The sequence below is a fragment of the Dromiciops gliroides genome, chromosome 2 (genome assembly GCF_019393635.1).
Source record: "Dromiciops gliroides isolate mDroGli1 chromosome 2, mDroGli1.pri, whole genome shotgun sequence".
NCBI lineage: Eukaryota > Metazoa > Chordata > Mammalia > Microbiotheria > Microbiotheriidae > Dromiciops > Dromiciops gliroides.
In genome coordinates, this window is record NC_057862.1 from 51,631,069 (window position 1) to 51,645,654 (window position 14,586).

General features: G+C 47.3%; 1 protein-coding gene across 1 annotated transcript in view; it reads left to right on the forward strand.

Moving 5' to 3' along the window:
- Positions 1-14,586, forward strand: part of CDH23 (cadherin related 23) — a 623,958-nt gene that overhangs the window by 498,778 nt on the left and 110,594 nt on the right. The window contains exons 31-36 of the mRNA XM_043983602.1: positions 1,195-1,583; positions 1,692-1,793; positions 2,242-2,244; positions 9,520-9,669; positions 11,671-11,799; positions 13,409-13,537. Coding sequence (XP_043839537.1) covers positions 1,195-1,583; positions 1,692-1,793; positions 2,242-2,244; positions 9,520-9,669; positions 11,671-11,799; positions 13,409-13,537 — 902 coding nt within the window. The remainder of the gene's footprint in view (positions 1-1,194; positions 1,584-1,691; positions 1,794-2,241; positions 2,245-9,519; positions 9,670-11,670; positions 11,800-13,408; positions 13,538-14,586) is intronic.

The following is a 14,586-nucleotide window of genomic DNA, read 5'->3' on the forward strand; positions in this document are numbered from 1 at the left end:
GGAACTGAAATCTCAACATTCGCCTACCATGTGACCTGAAACCCCTGAAAGCTAATTAGGTAATAACACTAACACCGATACTGCTAATAATAAGTAGCAAGGATGATAATAACAGCTAGTGTTTACGTAGCACTTTAAAGATGACAAAGCATTTTACAAATATTTTCTCATCTGAACCTCATAACAACCATGGGAGCCAGGTGCTTTACTCTGCTACTCATAGAAGAAGAAACAGACAAACAAAGGTTAAATGACTTGCCCCAAATCACCCAGCTAAGAAGTGTCTGAAGCTAAATTTGAATTGTGTACCTCAACCCTTGCAACTAAAGGTTAAAAGCTTGCATCATGGAGGAAATGGGGTAATTCCCCATAGGGTAAAATTCTACAGGTATTTTCAAGATGAACAAACTGAAGTTAAGTGATGTGCCCATAGTCACATAGCCAGGGACCATCCAAGGTAGGATTTGAACCCAGATCCTGGCTCCAAATCCACTCTCTTATTCACTGCGCCATCTTTCCAGGTATCATTGCCTTTTCCAAATAGGCGTTTACCTGCCTGTGAAGCAGTCACACTTCAGGTCCCCTACAACTGACATTAACTTTGGCAAAATTGCCATTTGAGGAAATAGGCCAAGATTCGTAACAATAAATCTGAAAAATCACCCTTTCTTCTCCGGTGCAATTACTTTCTTGTGAAACTCCATTTTGTTGTTTGAATCTCAGCTTTTACAATGGTTAAAGGCACAATTGATGAGGCAGCTAGGTGGTGCAGTGGATAGAGCACTGGCCCTGGATTCAGGAGGACCTGAGTTCAAATCCGGCCTCAGACACTTAACAATTACTAGCTGTGTGACCTTGGGCAAGTCACTTAACCCCAATTGCCTCACCAAAAAAAAAAACAAAAAAGGCACAACTGACAGAGAAGCTTAGATCATAGGTCATCTTAGAACCAGCACTCTTGTGTAATGTACCTTACTCTTCCCTACATTTCATACCAAAATCCAGACCAGAGAGATTGGGAAGCAGTGCATGCTGGGACACTCCATCTCCATGAGCCAATGATATGTCAGGGGTGGGGCAGGAGAGAGATTGGAGGACTTTCACTCACAACCAGCCTCAGTCCAGAGTAGGTCATTTGGGAAGGGGAAGGATTATTTTGTAAATGAGATACACAAACTTCTGCCCTGCTTCCAGGGGACGGTGGACTGGTGATCTACCGCATCCTGTCAGGCTCCGAGGGGAAATTTGAGATTGATGAGAGCACAGGTCTCATCATCACCATTGACTATCTGGACTATGAGACCAAGACGAGCTACCTGATGAACGTGTCGGCCACTGACCAGGCACCCCCGTTCAACCAGGGTTTCTGCAGCGTCTACATCACCCTCCTCAATGAACTAGACGAGGCTGTGCAGTTCTCCAATGCGTCCTATGAGGCTGCCATCATGGAGAACCTGCCTTGGGGCTCTGAGGTGGTGAGGGTACAAGCATTCTCCATTGACAACATCAACCCCATAGTCTACAGATTTGACCCGTACACCAGCCCCCAGGCCCGGGCCCTCTTCAAAATAGATTCAGTCACAGTAAGTTAGAGGGCATGGCAAGGATGGGCATGGGGAGAGTGGTCAGCCAACTAGCTGCCTACCTGCTCCCTTCGCTCAATCCCCTTCCATCCTCCCTCTCCCCAACAGGGTGTGATCACCGTCAAGGGCCTGGTGGACAGGGAGAAAGGAGACTTCTACACCCTGACAGTTGTGGCAGATGATGGAGGCCCTAAGATTGATTCTACTGTGGTAAGTCAATACCTCACCAAGAGTGATGCGGGGGGTAGTGTGATTGACAGCTTGTGGCCCAGAGAGCTTTAGCAAGAGGAGAGATGACATAAAAAGGGATGATATTAGTTCAGGTTGGGAGAAACTGGTCCTGGAATAGCCTTGAACCTGTGAGTTGTCCCCTTCTTCCCAAAATCATGCTGTCCTAGGACTAAGCTGTAGTGTGGACCACCCCCTTCCCCAGGCCCACCTGAACCAGTTTTCCCAGACTCATACTCTGGATATTAGGACCTAAGCAGGGGGGAGTAGGGATGATGTAAGACATGCTCCCCCCCATCATCATCAAGTCAGATGCCCCAGGTTCTTCTGCTACGCCCTCCTCCCATTGCCCGGCTGAGTACTAACTAGGAGGACTGACTGAATCTATAACCGTTGTATTTTTCTCTTCTTTCCTGCCGTCCCCCTGCAGAAGGTGAGTAGAAGCTTGCTCTAGTTTCTTCTCCCTCCTCCCTGTCTTCTGGTCTATGGACACTGGGTGTTCTGGCCCCTGCATGAGACTTAGCCATGAGCCTTCCTTCAGCGAGCCATCTTTCCTTCCAGGGGAGAATTGTGAACAGAGCTCAGCAGCTCCCCACCCCCTCCCCTGCATGGATGTCCTCTGGTCTAGCCTTTTCTGCCCTTAACCCACCTCTGCCAAGCAGCTCAACAGGTCATGTTCATGGTCCTCTTGGGTGCCCAGGCCAGTGTTAAGTCCCATGGAGGGAGGGAAGATAAAGATAAAGAAGGGCGTGTTGCCCCAAACATTTAGACAAGGCTGACACACAAAATGGAAAGTCATCCACAAGAACAGCTCTTGGCTAAGTGCTAGATCACTTTAGGATATAATAATGAGACTTCTTCAGAATGATAAGGTTTGAGAAGCAGGTTGGTACAAGAGGAAAGTTCTGGCTTCGGAGCCAAAGGGCCTGAGTTTGAACCCCAGCCTAGCCACTAGGATTTTCCTCATAGATCCCCCCCTTACCCTGGGGATCTCCCTGGGCCTCAGTTTCTTCATCTATAAAATAAGGAGTTTGTGGGGCAGGTAGATGGCGCAGTGGTTAAAGCACCGGCCCTGGATTCAGGAGTACCTGAGTTCAAATCCGGCCTCAGACACTTAACACTTACTAGCTGTGTGACCCTGGGCAAATCACTTAACCCCCATTGCCCCGCAAAAAAAAAAAAAAATGAGGAGTTTGCACTAGATGGCTCACAAGGCCAGCTCTGAATCTATGATCCTATCATTTCAATTTAGCTTTGAAGGAAGGAAATGATTGGCATTGGATTGGTTAAGGGCATTCCAAGAGGGAGAGAGAAGAGGAAGCATGGTACTAAAAAAAAAAGATGCAATGGCTAACCAGGTAGACATTAGTGCTTGGGCCCAGAAGAAGAAAGAAAGAGAAAGAGGAGGAGGAAAAGAAGCAACAGCAGCAGCAGCAGCTAGGTGGCGCAGTGGATAAAGCACCAGCCCTGGATTCGGGAGGACCTGAGTTCAAATCGAGCCTCAGATACTTGACACTTACTAGCTGTGTGACCCTGGACAAGTCACTTAACCTTCATTGCCCTTCAAAAAAGAAAAAAAATAAAATAGTTACCACTTATATAGTGCTTTAAGGTTTGCAAAACACTTATTACTTCATTTGATCCTTACAATAATCCTGGGAGTTAAATGCTATTATTAAGATATTTGTAAAGCACTTAGCAAAGTTACTGGCTTATAGCAGGCACTATATAAAGGTTAGCTACTTTTATTATTATTATTAGTAGTAGTAGTAGTAGTTATTAGTTATTATTATTTTACATATAGGGAAGCCATGGCTGAGAGGAGTTAAGTGACTTGCTCAGGGTCACAGAGCTAGTTAAGTGTCTGAGTCTGGATTCAAACTCAGGTCTTCCTGGCTCTAGGGTTTTACTTTCTATCCACCAATCTGCCTAGGAGAATCAGAGGGTCCCAATTATAGATCATTTTCCATCATCCACGTGTGGCTCATCCACTTCGTGGATCCCATCCCAGGTAGGATTCCCCTCTCCACCCAGTGAGGGCTTTGGCAGCTTCCTCCCCCCGCCGCCCACCACCACTCCCCCTCCCCTTCCCCCTCCGTGGTCAGTTGCTGTGCGCTCAGGATGGATAAGCTCATTTTAATATTGGCCTAAGAGAGTCACTGGAAAGGAAAATTTGCTGTGGGAGAAATAACGTATCGTGCATTTCAAAAGCCAGACATCGCTATCTTTAGGCTATTTGCATCACTGCTTCCATCAAGAAAATTGAGAATCATCTGCGTCTGGTTGCCCAGTAGAGGTTCCAATGCAATTCGTGAAGGGACAGGTTGGCTTGGAGCAGCTGCCGCACCATTTGGTCTGTGACGCTATAAAGAAACTGGTCCCCTGATCCACCCCTTCCTCAGTGTTTTCCCCTTCCTCGTGGGACCAGAGAGTTAGAGTTGGAAGGAAGCTTCAAGGGCATGTAGTCCTCATTTCATACCTGAGGAATCGGAGGCCCAGAGAGGTTGTGTCCTCCCCAAGGTCACACGAGACTCGTCTATACCAGACCACATCCCCTGAGCTGCTACAGGCTAGCTCACCGCTGTTCCCACTGGTGCTTGTGTGACTTCCAGGACCCTCTACCTCCTAACCTCCCCATAGATCCCCCCGTACTTCACCTTAATATCTCTGACCGTCCATCTGCCTCCACCTGCCCCTTCTCTGACAATGACATCACCATCCTCCCAGTCACCTGGGCTCCTTATCTTAGACTCTCCCCCCTCCCACAACACCCACATCCAATATGTTGACACCACATCAGCAATATCTTCCCCCTTTACTGTACTCACGTGGCCACCACCATTGTGGCTCAGACCCTTCTTGATTCTCACCTGAATTATTGCAGTGCCTTCCATTACGGTCTCTACTTCTACTTTCTCCCTTCTCCATTGATCCTCCACACAGCTGCCAACATCACCTTCCCTATATACAGTTTTCACGCTACTGTCACTCTAGTACTCAGAAGCCTTCCATAGCTCCCTGTTGTCTTGAGGATAAGATATAAACCCTTCAGATGCCTTGTATTTAAGGACCTGCAAGACCTAGCTCCAACTTTCCTCATTAGTTCCCTATAAGTAAACCATATTCCAGACCAACTGGACCATAGCTACAGCCCAAATTAAAGTGTGATCTCCTGCCTCCCTACATCTACTCCCTCCTCATCTCTCTGCCTTTTGGAATATTCAAGGGTCAGAACAGACACCAATAATGCTCTCCATACAGCTTTTGCTGATTTCTACCACCACCCCCGGAAGTATTCTTTTCTCCCCCACATTTTCCTAGAGGTCATAGGGAGCCACTGGAGTTTACTGAGCAAGAGAATGACATGGTCAGACCTGTTCTTTGAGAAAATCCATGGGGCAGCTAGGTGGTGCAGTGGATAGAGTACCGGCCCTGGATTCAGGAGGACCTGAGTTCAAATCCGACCTCAGACACTTAAACACTTACTAGCTGTGTGACCCTGGGCAAGTCACTTAACCCCAATTGCCCCGCAAAAAGAAAGAAAGAAAGAAAGAAAATCCATGACACCTACGTTACCAAGGCTTGCGGCAGGGAGACCAACTAGTGTGCTCCCACAATATTATGGTGGTGAGGTGCACCAGGGTGGTGGCAGTGTCAAAGGATAGATGTGGGGTATACAAGAGATGTGATAAAGACGAAATCAACAGGCCTTACCTACATTAATAGGGAAGTTTGGAAGGGAGAGTCGGTTGGGGGAAAAACATGATGAGTTCGGTTTTAGACACATTGAGTTTAAGATGCCTATAGGACATCTAATTTAAAGTGTCTGGGGCAGCTAGGTGGCACAATGGATAAAGCACTGGCCTTGGATTCAGGAGGACCTGAGTTCAAATCCAACCTCAAACACTTGACACTTACTAGCTGTGTAACCCTAGGCAAGTCACTTAACCATCATTGCCCCACAAAAAATAATTTTTTTTTAAATGTCTGAAAAGAGTTTGGAGATAGGAGACTAGAGGTTAGGAGAGATTAGACCTGATTATGTAGACCTGAGAATCATCAGCCTAGAGATGATCATTGAATCCATGAGAGCCAGCCTAGGAGAAGAGAAGAGGGCCCAGCCCAGAGCCCTATGGGACACCCACAATTAGTGGTAATGACCAGCAAAGGAGACCAAGAAGGAGTGGTGAGATAGGGGAAAAAAGAACCAGGAGAGTGCAATGCCATAAAAACCCAAGTAGATCATCAAGGGGGAAATGGCGGTCAACAGTGTCAAAGGCTTCACAGGGAAGTCATTGAGAGGAGGGCATTAGACTGGGCCACCAATCAGAGACTTTGGGAAGAGCCCTTTCAGTTCAGTGATGAGGTAGGAAGCCAGACTACAGAGAGGTAAGAAGAGGGTGAGAGGAAGGGAATTAGCAGCCCCAACATAGACAGTCTTGGGGAGTTTAGCTACAGATGGGAGGAGAGTTCTGAGACGACGGCTGCTGGGGATGGATAGATCAGGTGAGGGGTTCTAAGGATGGGGGACACAAGTTTGTAAGCAGAAGGGAAGCAGCCAGGAGGCTGGGAAAGTTTGAAGATAAGAGAGTGCATGGCATGGGGAGCAATCTGCTGGAGAATATAGGATGGAATGGGATCACTTATGCATCATAAGGGGGTTGCCTTGGTAAAGAGAGGGGCCACCTCACTGTGTGAGACACTAGTGAGAGAGGAGACAGTGGCAGAACACGTCAGGGTGATGGGAGATGAGGAAGAGGAGGAAGAGAGATCTCCAAGCAATTTTTTCTTCAGTAAAATAAGAGACAAAGTTGTCATCTGAGAGGGTGGGGGAAGGGAGCCATGGAGGGACAACAAGGTTTGGAAGAGCCACTGTGGAGAGTGGCATAGTTAACAAGGGACCTGATACTATACCCAGGGAAAATGGTCCATTACCCATTTTCAACTCATTTCAACTTCCCAGACCAAGGAAGATCTCACTTCAGACATCACTGGCTAAGGGAAGAAGCTCTATCCAGTAGCTTCCTATTTTAACTTACTTTTCTTAATAACTAGTTATTAAACTCAGCATAAGCTCCTTCAGAACAGGAACTGCTTGCTTTTTTTTTCTTGTGTTTGTAGCTTTGAGAGTACTGGAAATAATAGGCACTTCATAAATGTTTGTTGATTGACTGCTGAAGGACTATAAACATCATAAGAGCCCTGGGGCAGAGTCCCAGTTAGCCCACCCTAATTATAATAACTGCCATCAAGCCCGATCTTTCTCAAGGATCCCAGGACAGGGGATTGCAGAGCCTCCCCTGGTGGCCCATGCCGGTCCATAAGCACTCTTATGTCCTGGCTAAGCCTCTACTCTCTTGCATATATTGGCATGACAATCCATTGACAAACGTGTTCTTTTTGTCTCTCTTTTCCTCGTACCGGATTCCTTTCCAGGACACAGTCTGTCCCCTGAGCTCTATCCTCCAGTTTCTTTTGGCAGAACCTCAGTCAGGGTTGCTGCCTTAAATATACCAACTCTTTTCTCCCTCCACCCTCAAACTCTCTAACATGTCAGGGGGAGTGTGGGCAGGGGCCTTTTAAAGGTGACACAGTTTCCTCTGCTAAGTCTCAGATCAGGAACCTGAAACCACAGCTCAGCTCTACCTTTCTCCCCTCCCTAGAAGCTTCTTCTTCCTCATCTCCACCCGCCCCCTGTCCCTGAGATGCAGGACCAGGGCAGACAGACTCAGATGCGTGGCTTATCTAGTAACAGTTTGGGGTTTGTCAGCCCTAGACATCTTCTCACCTCAAGATGTTGAAAAGGGGAAACAGGGTTGAGCAGGAAGCTCACCCACATTCCTGGGCTCCTCTTTTCGCTGATCCTCCACTCTTCTCCCCCCTGCACTAGTCAGCTTCCCCACTCAGGGGCCGGGCTCTCACCGCCAGCAAACTGCCTGCCCCTTCTAAAGCCTCAGCCCTCTCACCATGGCCGAGGTCAAAGGGCCCCAGTCTTGGCACTAATCACTGTAGCTTTGACCTCTCGACAGTCATGACAAATGAGCACAGATACAACAGTATGGCATCACCTGCCTTTTGTCACACCCTCAGAGGCGAGGCCACAGAAGCCTTGGGGGAACCAGGGTCCCTCCCACTAGTGCCCCAAAGCTCCTGCAATCCAATGACCTTTTCCTTAATCCGGGACAGAGTTAGAGTCCCCAGATGCTGTGACATTGGACAAAAAATGAAGTAGAATAGTTTGAATGCCATGTCATTGGAAGAAAAGAAGCAGACAAGATGTTTAAGTTTCAGTTTTCTCATCTGTAAAATTATCTCTAAGGATCATTCTGGCTCCAAAATACTATGGCTACTTGGGGGCATGAGCAAGTAGGATGGTTTGGCCATGAAGGGATGAAATAGTTTATCCAGAAAGGCACAATGGTGAGAAGGATTTAGTCCCTTTGGTAAAGATACCTTCACACACACAGACACAAACATGCACAAACATATGCACGTACACACACATATGCACGCACACTCCCATATATTTCAAGTCCTGAGCCTTCAGCATCAGATAAAGTCAAAACCACATCCAAGACCCTTGGGAGTAGCACAGAAACCAAGTCGTTTCTTTAAGAATAGGGGGAGGGGCAGCTAGGTGGTGCAGCGAATAAAGCACCGGCCTTGGATTCAGGAGGACCTGAGTTCAAATCCAGCCTCAGACACTTGACACTTACTATCTGTGTGACCCTGAGCAAGTCACTTCACCCTCATTGCCACACCAAAAAAAAAAAGAGTGGGGGGCAGGGAGGAAGGGACATAAGGGGAGGGGTGGTTCAGAATCATTCATTTCTCTTTCACCACGGAAGGGTGGTAATCATGGATAATGGAGTTAGACCTAAATAGGGAAGGAAAACAATGACAAATGAGCAGAAAAAAAGTTTATTTCCACTGAACTAAAGAAGAGTACAGATGCTTACATAATGTATAGGAAACCATGCCAACCCCACAATGCATGATGGATCAGGAAAAGAGGCCAGAAGCCAAATGCTCAGGGATCATTGGTCACCCCCCTTCCGCACTGATGTTCAAGGACCAGTCCCAGCACATCACAACACCATCTAGAATGGGAGGCATCCAGGGCAAGGAAAACCCTGTGTTAAGTGTGTGCATGGATACGGGAACCTGTCACATGGGGCACGTGAGAAGCACACCCTGGAGCCCCTCCCCCCCCATATTCAGCCACCTCCCAAGAAGGCCAGAGCTGCTGACTCAAACTGAATGTGTTGATTTGCATGTACTTTGCATACTCCTCATGGAACATCTATGGGTCATGTCAGTAAGCATGGAAACCCTCAGTTCTTCCCCACCCCAGATCCCTCAGCCTCCTACTACCCTACACCCCAACCGTTACTCTGCAAAGACGGACCTGGGCCCATTCTGTAAAAACACCAGGTTGAGTTGAAAGTGGTAGAGCCCAGGTGGATGTCCAGCTCCGCCTCGTGCCACACCCATTTTCTGGGGCATAATGTCAGCCCTGACAGAATTTTTCTCCCTTTACTCCCTAAAATGGACTCAGATTTCAACCCACATCAATCAGGACGCCATTGTTGTACTCCCAGGAGATCATGGAGCTGGGACCACATGGACGTCTTGCCTCACCTCTGGTGGCCCACCTTTGGGCCTAGGAGAACAGAGGCCTCTAACCACACCCCTCCATCTTTTCCAGGTCTACATCACGGTATTGGATGAGAATGACAACAGCCCTCAGTTTGACCCTACCTCTGACTCAGCAGTCAGCGTGCCTGAGGACTATTCCGTGGGGCGACGGGTGGCGGTAGTCACAGCTCGAGATGCTGATATAGGCAGCAATGGGCAGGTAGGGGGCACACCGTGCCACCCAAGCGTGGCCGACTCAACGGGAGGGGAGGGAAGTCATCCAGGCTATTTCAGGTCAAACCTGGCCTTGAGCTAAAGACAGAGCAGGCCGCACGGAAGTCATCATTTAAGCTCCTTAGGTGCAGAGCTGGATCAAACAGGATGAAAAGTGGGGCCAGGAGGGAGTCCTGAGCACGAGTGACCCTTACTCGGGGTTTGCATCCTCAGTGTGCTCCACTTCCTGAGTCGTCAGCTACAAATCGCAGTGAGTTTGTTTGCACACGTATCACAGGAGGCATATGCTAACCCCCAGCCCCAAAGCTCCCAAATCATTCAAGCACATTCAAACAAACATTTATCTAAAATGTGTTCGGCACATAGCTAGGCACTGTGGGTCTTCTTTTTATCCGCATCTGTGTTTTCATCATTTGGGAAGTTCTCAGGCTAGAACCTGCCTCCACCCATGAAGATCCCCAACCTGTCAATAATTTAGCATCTCAGAAGCACGGAGACATTGACTGACTTACCCACGGTCACACAGCATCTGAGGCAGGTCCTAAACCCAAGTCTTTCTGACTGTGATCCACTATTCATTAAGCCACATTACCCTGACGATACAAAGATTTAGAAAAAACGAAAGAGTTAGATTCCTAGTCCTTGCCCTTGACGAGCTTACATTCATGGTATGTGCACCACAGTATGCATCCCCAAGCCCCCAACCCAGTACCTAATCCAGCCAGATCCAGAGTCAGAGGACTTGTGCCCAGATCCCAGCCATGACAGCTCACACCACTTGTGTCACCTTGGTTGGGCAAATCATGGCCTCTGTCTGGACATGTTTCCTCATGTGTAAAATGAAGGGGTTGGCCTCAGCAGCTTCTGGGGGCCCTTCCAGCTCTGAAATCTATGAAACAACCTGGAGTGATATCACCACGTTAGCTCCAAGAGACCTTTGAAAGTGAATCTGTTGGGGCAGCTAGGTGGCGCAGTGGATAGAGCACAGGCCCTGGATTCAGGAGGACCTGAGTTCAAATCCAGCCTCAGCTACAACCCTTACTAGCTGTGTGACCCTGGGCAAGTCACTTAACCCTCATTGCCCTGCCCCCCCCCCCAAAAAAAAAAGGGAAAAAAAGAAAGTGAATCTGTTTGTTCTTTAAATAAGATAAAATAGAAAGAAACAAAGTCTGTTCTTGTTCCTCCCTCACTCCCTGTAGATTGGATGTTTCCCCAACCCTTAGTGCAGTGCCAGGCACATAGTAGGCACTTAATAAATGCTTATTGACTAACTGACTGTCTGAATGTGGATAAGAACATGTCGTCCCCTGCACTTATCCACCAATCAAACAACTAACAAGCATTTATTAACTCTGAGTCCTAAATGGAAACTGAGACCGGCCCTGCTCTCAGAAAGTCTACATTTTAATTGGATGTGGGGTCACAACAGGGTCACGGATAAATTGATATAGGATGTAAACAACCCCCCCATAAGAGTAACACCTGCCTATTGAAGTGAATGGAAACATCTGAAGAAGGCACTACCTAATACACTACTTTCATCAAACTTTCTTTGTGAGTGAGTCCTGGAGAATGGTCCCTGCTTCTCCACAGAGAAAGCCTGGAAAAGGTTCAAACATTTGCACCATCTCGCTTCAGATGCATAGAGTAAGGGCAGAGCGGTGACTTCCACTCGGGCGTGCTTGAGCCGTCTGCTCAAGAGAGCTGATTGTTAAATTTTCAGGGTGAGCATTTACACCTCAGAAATCAGTAGCTACAAGTCAGCGTTTGCTTCGCTGCTCTGTTGATCGTCTAGATTTTTACGAAGTGATGGAAAGCATTTTAATAATTCAGATGAAACTTAAAAGTGTGTCGTGTGTGTACGTTTACTTTTTCGGAGAGGGGATTGTTGAATATTTGCCAGCACACACCCCTGTCTCCACTACTCTCTCACTCTTCCCACCTTCCCAGTTCTCCCTCTCGATATCACCTCCTCTTCCCCTGGCAGGTGTCCTTCTACTTGGCCTCAGGAAACATTGGTGGGGCCTTTGAAATTCTCACCACCAATGACTCAATTGGCCAGGTGTTTGTGGCCAGGCCCTTGGACAGAGAAGAGTTGGATCACTACGTTCTCCAGGTAAGTAGGCCCTACTAGAACCTGAAAGCTCTGTCTCAGCGCAGCAAAGCTCATTGTCTTGGAGAACTTTGGAGATGGCCACATTCTCCATTCTGTGATGGTGCCCCAAATCTGGGTCGAAGTCCCCACTATGCCATTCGATTCCTATGTGACCTTAGGGATGTCACTTAACCCCTCTAAACCTCAATTCCTTATCTACAAAATGTCAGCATCGGACCAGATGGATCTCAGGTTGCTTCTACCTCCAGATCTATCATCCTATAACCCACTCTCCCCACCCATCTGGTTTCTTTCCCCTCGTTCATACCTGGGTCGGTATGGATTGCATGAGGCAGGCAGTACACAGACGAGGCAGTGCGGATCAGCAGTTTGTCTGTAATTTGGATCTAGAGATTCACTGACTTACCCAGACTCACCTGGGCATTATGGGTCAGGATCTAGGTCTTTGACTCTGAGTCACTATTCAAAGAAACAAGAAGGGCTGGATGGAGAAGTCTTGCATTCAGAGCAGGAAATGATTAAGGTTTTTCTAGGGTCAAAAAATGGGTTGGAGAAGCAGGAGGTACTTGGCTAAAGTCCTGCCCTGTCACTAACTCACTGTTTGCCTCAGTTTTCCCATCTGAAAACTGAGGAAAATAATACCTACTCTACCTACAGGGGTTTTGTAAGAATAAAATGGGATGAAGTATAGGAAGATATCTTGGAAAATTAATCAACTTTTTCTGGGTTGGTTTTTCTCTGTAACAAGAGGCAATGTGGCAGGGAAGGAAGTGGGGTCAGGAAAAGGCAGATTAGGAAATGATGGTGAAATAAAAATCATAAAGACATTAGCATTTTTAGAAAAGAAGGGAAGTTAATTGATGTAGATAGGAAGCAACCTAGAACCGAAAAATGTCAGAGAGACGTGACTAAAAAGACTAAAGTTACTTGACTGTGGTCACATAGCCAGTAAGGGGCAAAGGCAGGTTTTGAAGTTGGGTCTTTCCGATTCAAGGCCAGTGTTCTATCCACTAAGCCATACAGCCTTTTTATATTTAAGAAGGTAAACCTTGATAAGCAAATTCAAATTGTCCATTGTCACTATCTCATAGCTCTCAGGAGCCTGGGAAGCCCAGGCAGAGTGCTGTCCAGAAGGACAGAGCCAGCCCAGTTCCAAGAAGGAACATCCTGCCTCTCCTGGGCATTGACCGTGGCATCTGGTTTGGGGTCAGTCTCCTCAGGTGCCACACAGAAAAGACCTTTCAGAAGCTCCGGGTCTGTCAGCCAGCTAAGGTAAAGTCTAATTTAAAGACAGAAGATGGGAACAAGAAGCAGGTACAAATGTAGAGTAGGACAGTGAGGGTCAGAAGCAAGGGTCCAAGCAAGGGTCACAGCCACAAGGCAGGTTGGAGGGTAGACAGGTGTAAGTAAACGTTATTATCTGTCTTCCTTTACCAGTTGAATGCACAGTCCAGGCCAGACTAGGAGGCAGATGGGAGTTGTTGGGTTCTACGCTTCCTCCCTGGCAGCCAGCCTCTGTCATTGTTAGACCCCAAAGCTATAATCTTTCCCTCTTCCTGTGATCCCACAATCACCACCCTTTTCTGCTTTCTTCTCTTCCTCCCCATAGATTGTGGCAATTGACGGTGGCTCCCCTCCCAGAAAGAAAGATCATATCCTGCGGATCACTATTCTAGACATCAATGATAATCCTCCCATCATTGAGAGCCCCTTCGGGTACAACGTCAGTGTGAATGAGGTGAGCTCAACCTTTCACCACTCCCACTGCTATCCTATGTGGTCAAGAAGGATTCCTGCATCATTCCACAAGTACTTACTCAGGTCCTCCTGAATCTAGGGCCAGTGCTCTATCCACTGCGCCACCTAGCTGCCCCTCTGAGGCTCAATTTGAACTCAGGTCCTCCTGAATCCAGGGCCAATGCTCTATCCACTGCGCCACCTAGCTGCCCTCTGATTTCCTTCCCCCCACACCTTTTAAGGAACCCTCTCCCCAAACTACATTATACTCATTTTCTATATGTTCTATACATACTCATGTGTGTACATGTTGTCTCTGCCAATGGAATAAGAGCTCCCTGAGGGCAGGGACTGTTTCTTTTTGTTTGTTTGGGGTTTTTTTTGGTGGGGCAGTGGGGGTTAAGTGACTTGCCCAGGGTCACACAGCTAGTAAATGTCAAGTGTCGGAGGCCGGATTTGAACTCAGGTCCTCCTGAATCCAAGGCCGGTGCTCTATCCACTGTGCCACCCAGCCGCCCCTGGGCAGGGACTGTTTCATTTTTTGTCTTTATATCCCCAACACTTATCACGGTTTCTGGCATATGGAGGATACTTAATGTTTTCTTGCTGGTTGATTGATTGATGACTCATACACATGAGAGAATAAATAGTAATATAAGGCATTATAGAGTAAGTGCTAAATGAAGACTATAGAGAAGTGGGTCCCAATTTGTAGAAGATGTGAAGAACAGATAATTGAAGGTCTTAAATGCCAGGCTGTAGATCCCTCTTCCCCTACAGTTTCTCCCCCAATCCTACTAGAATTATAAATCCTCCCAAAATAGAAGGAATCTTGAATACAGAGTATCTTTCCCTCTTTAAAAAAAAGTCTTATTAATATTCTTTTTTTAAAATGCTATCATTTCTCAATGATTGCCTTCATCATCACTACTAACAGAACCAGTGAAGAAGCATAACTTGGAAAAACAAGCCAGCACACTGGCCATGTCTGAAAATGTATGCCTTGTTCCACTCCTATGGTCCACCACCTTTCTGCCAAGAGCCAGGAGG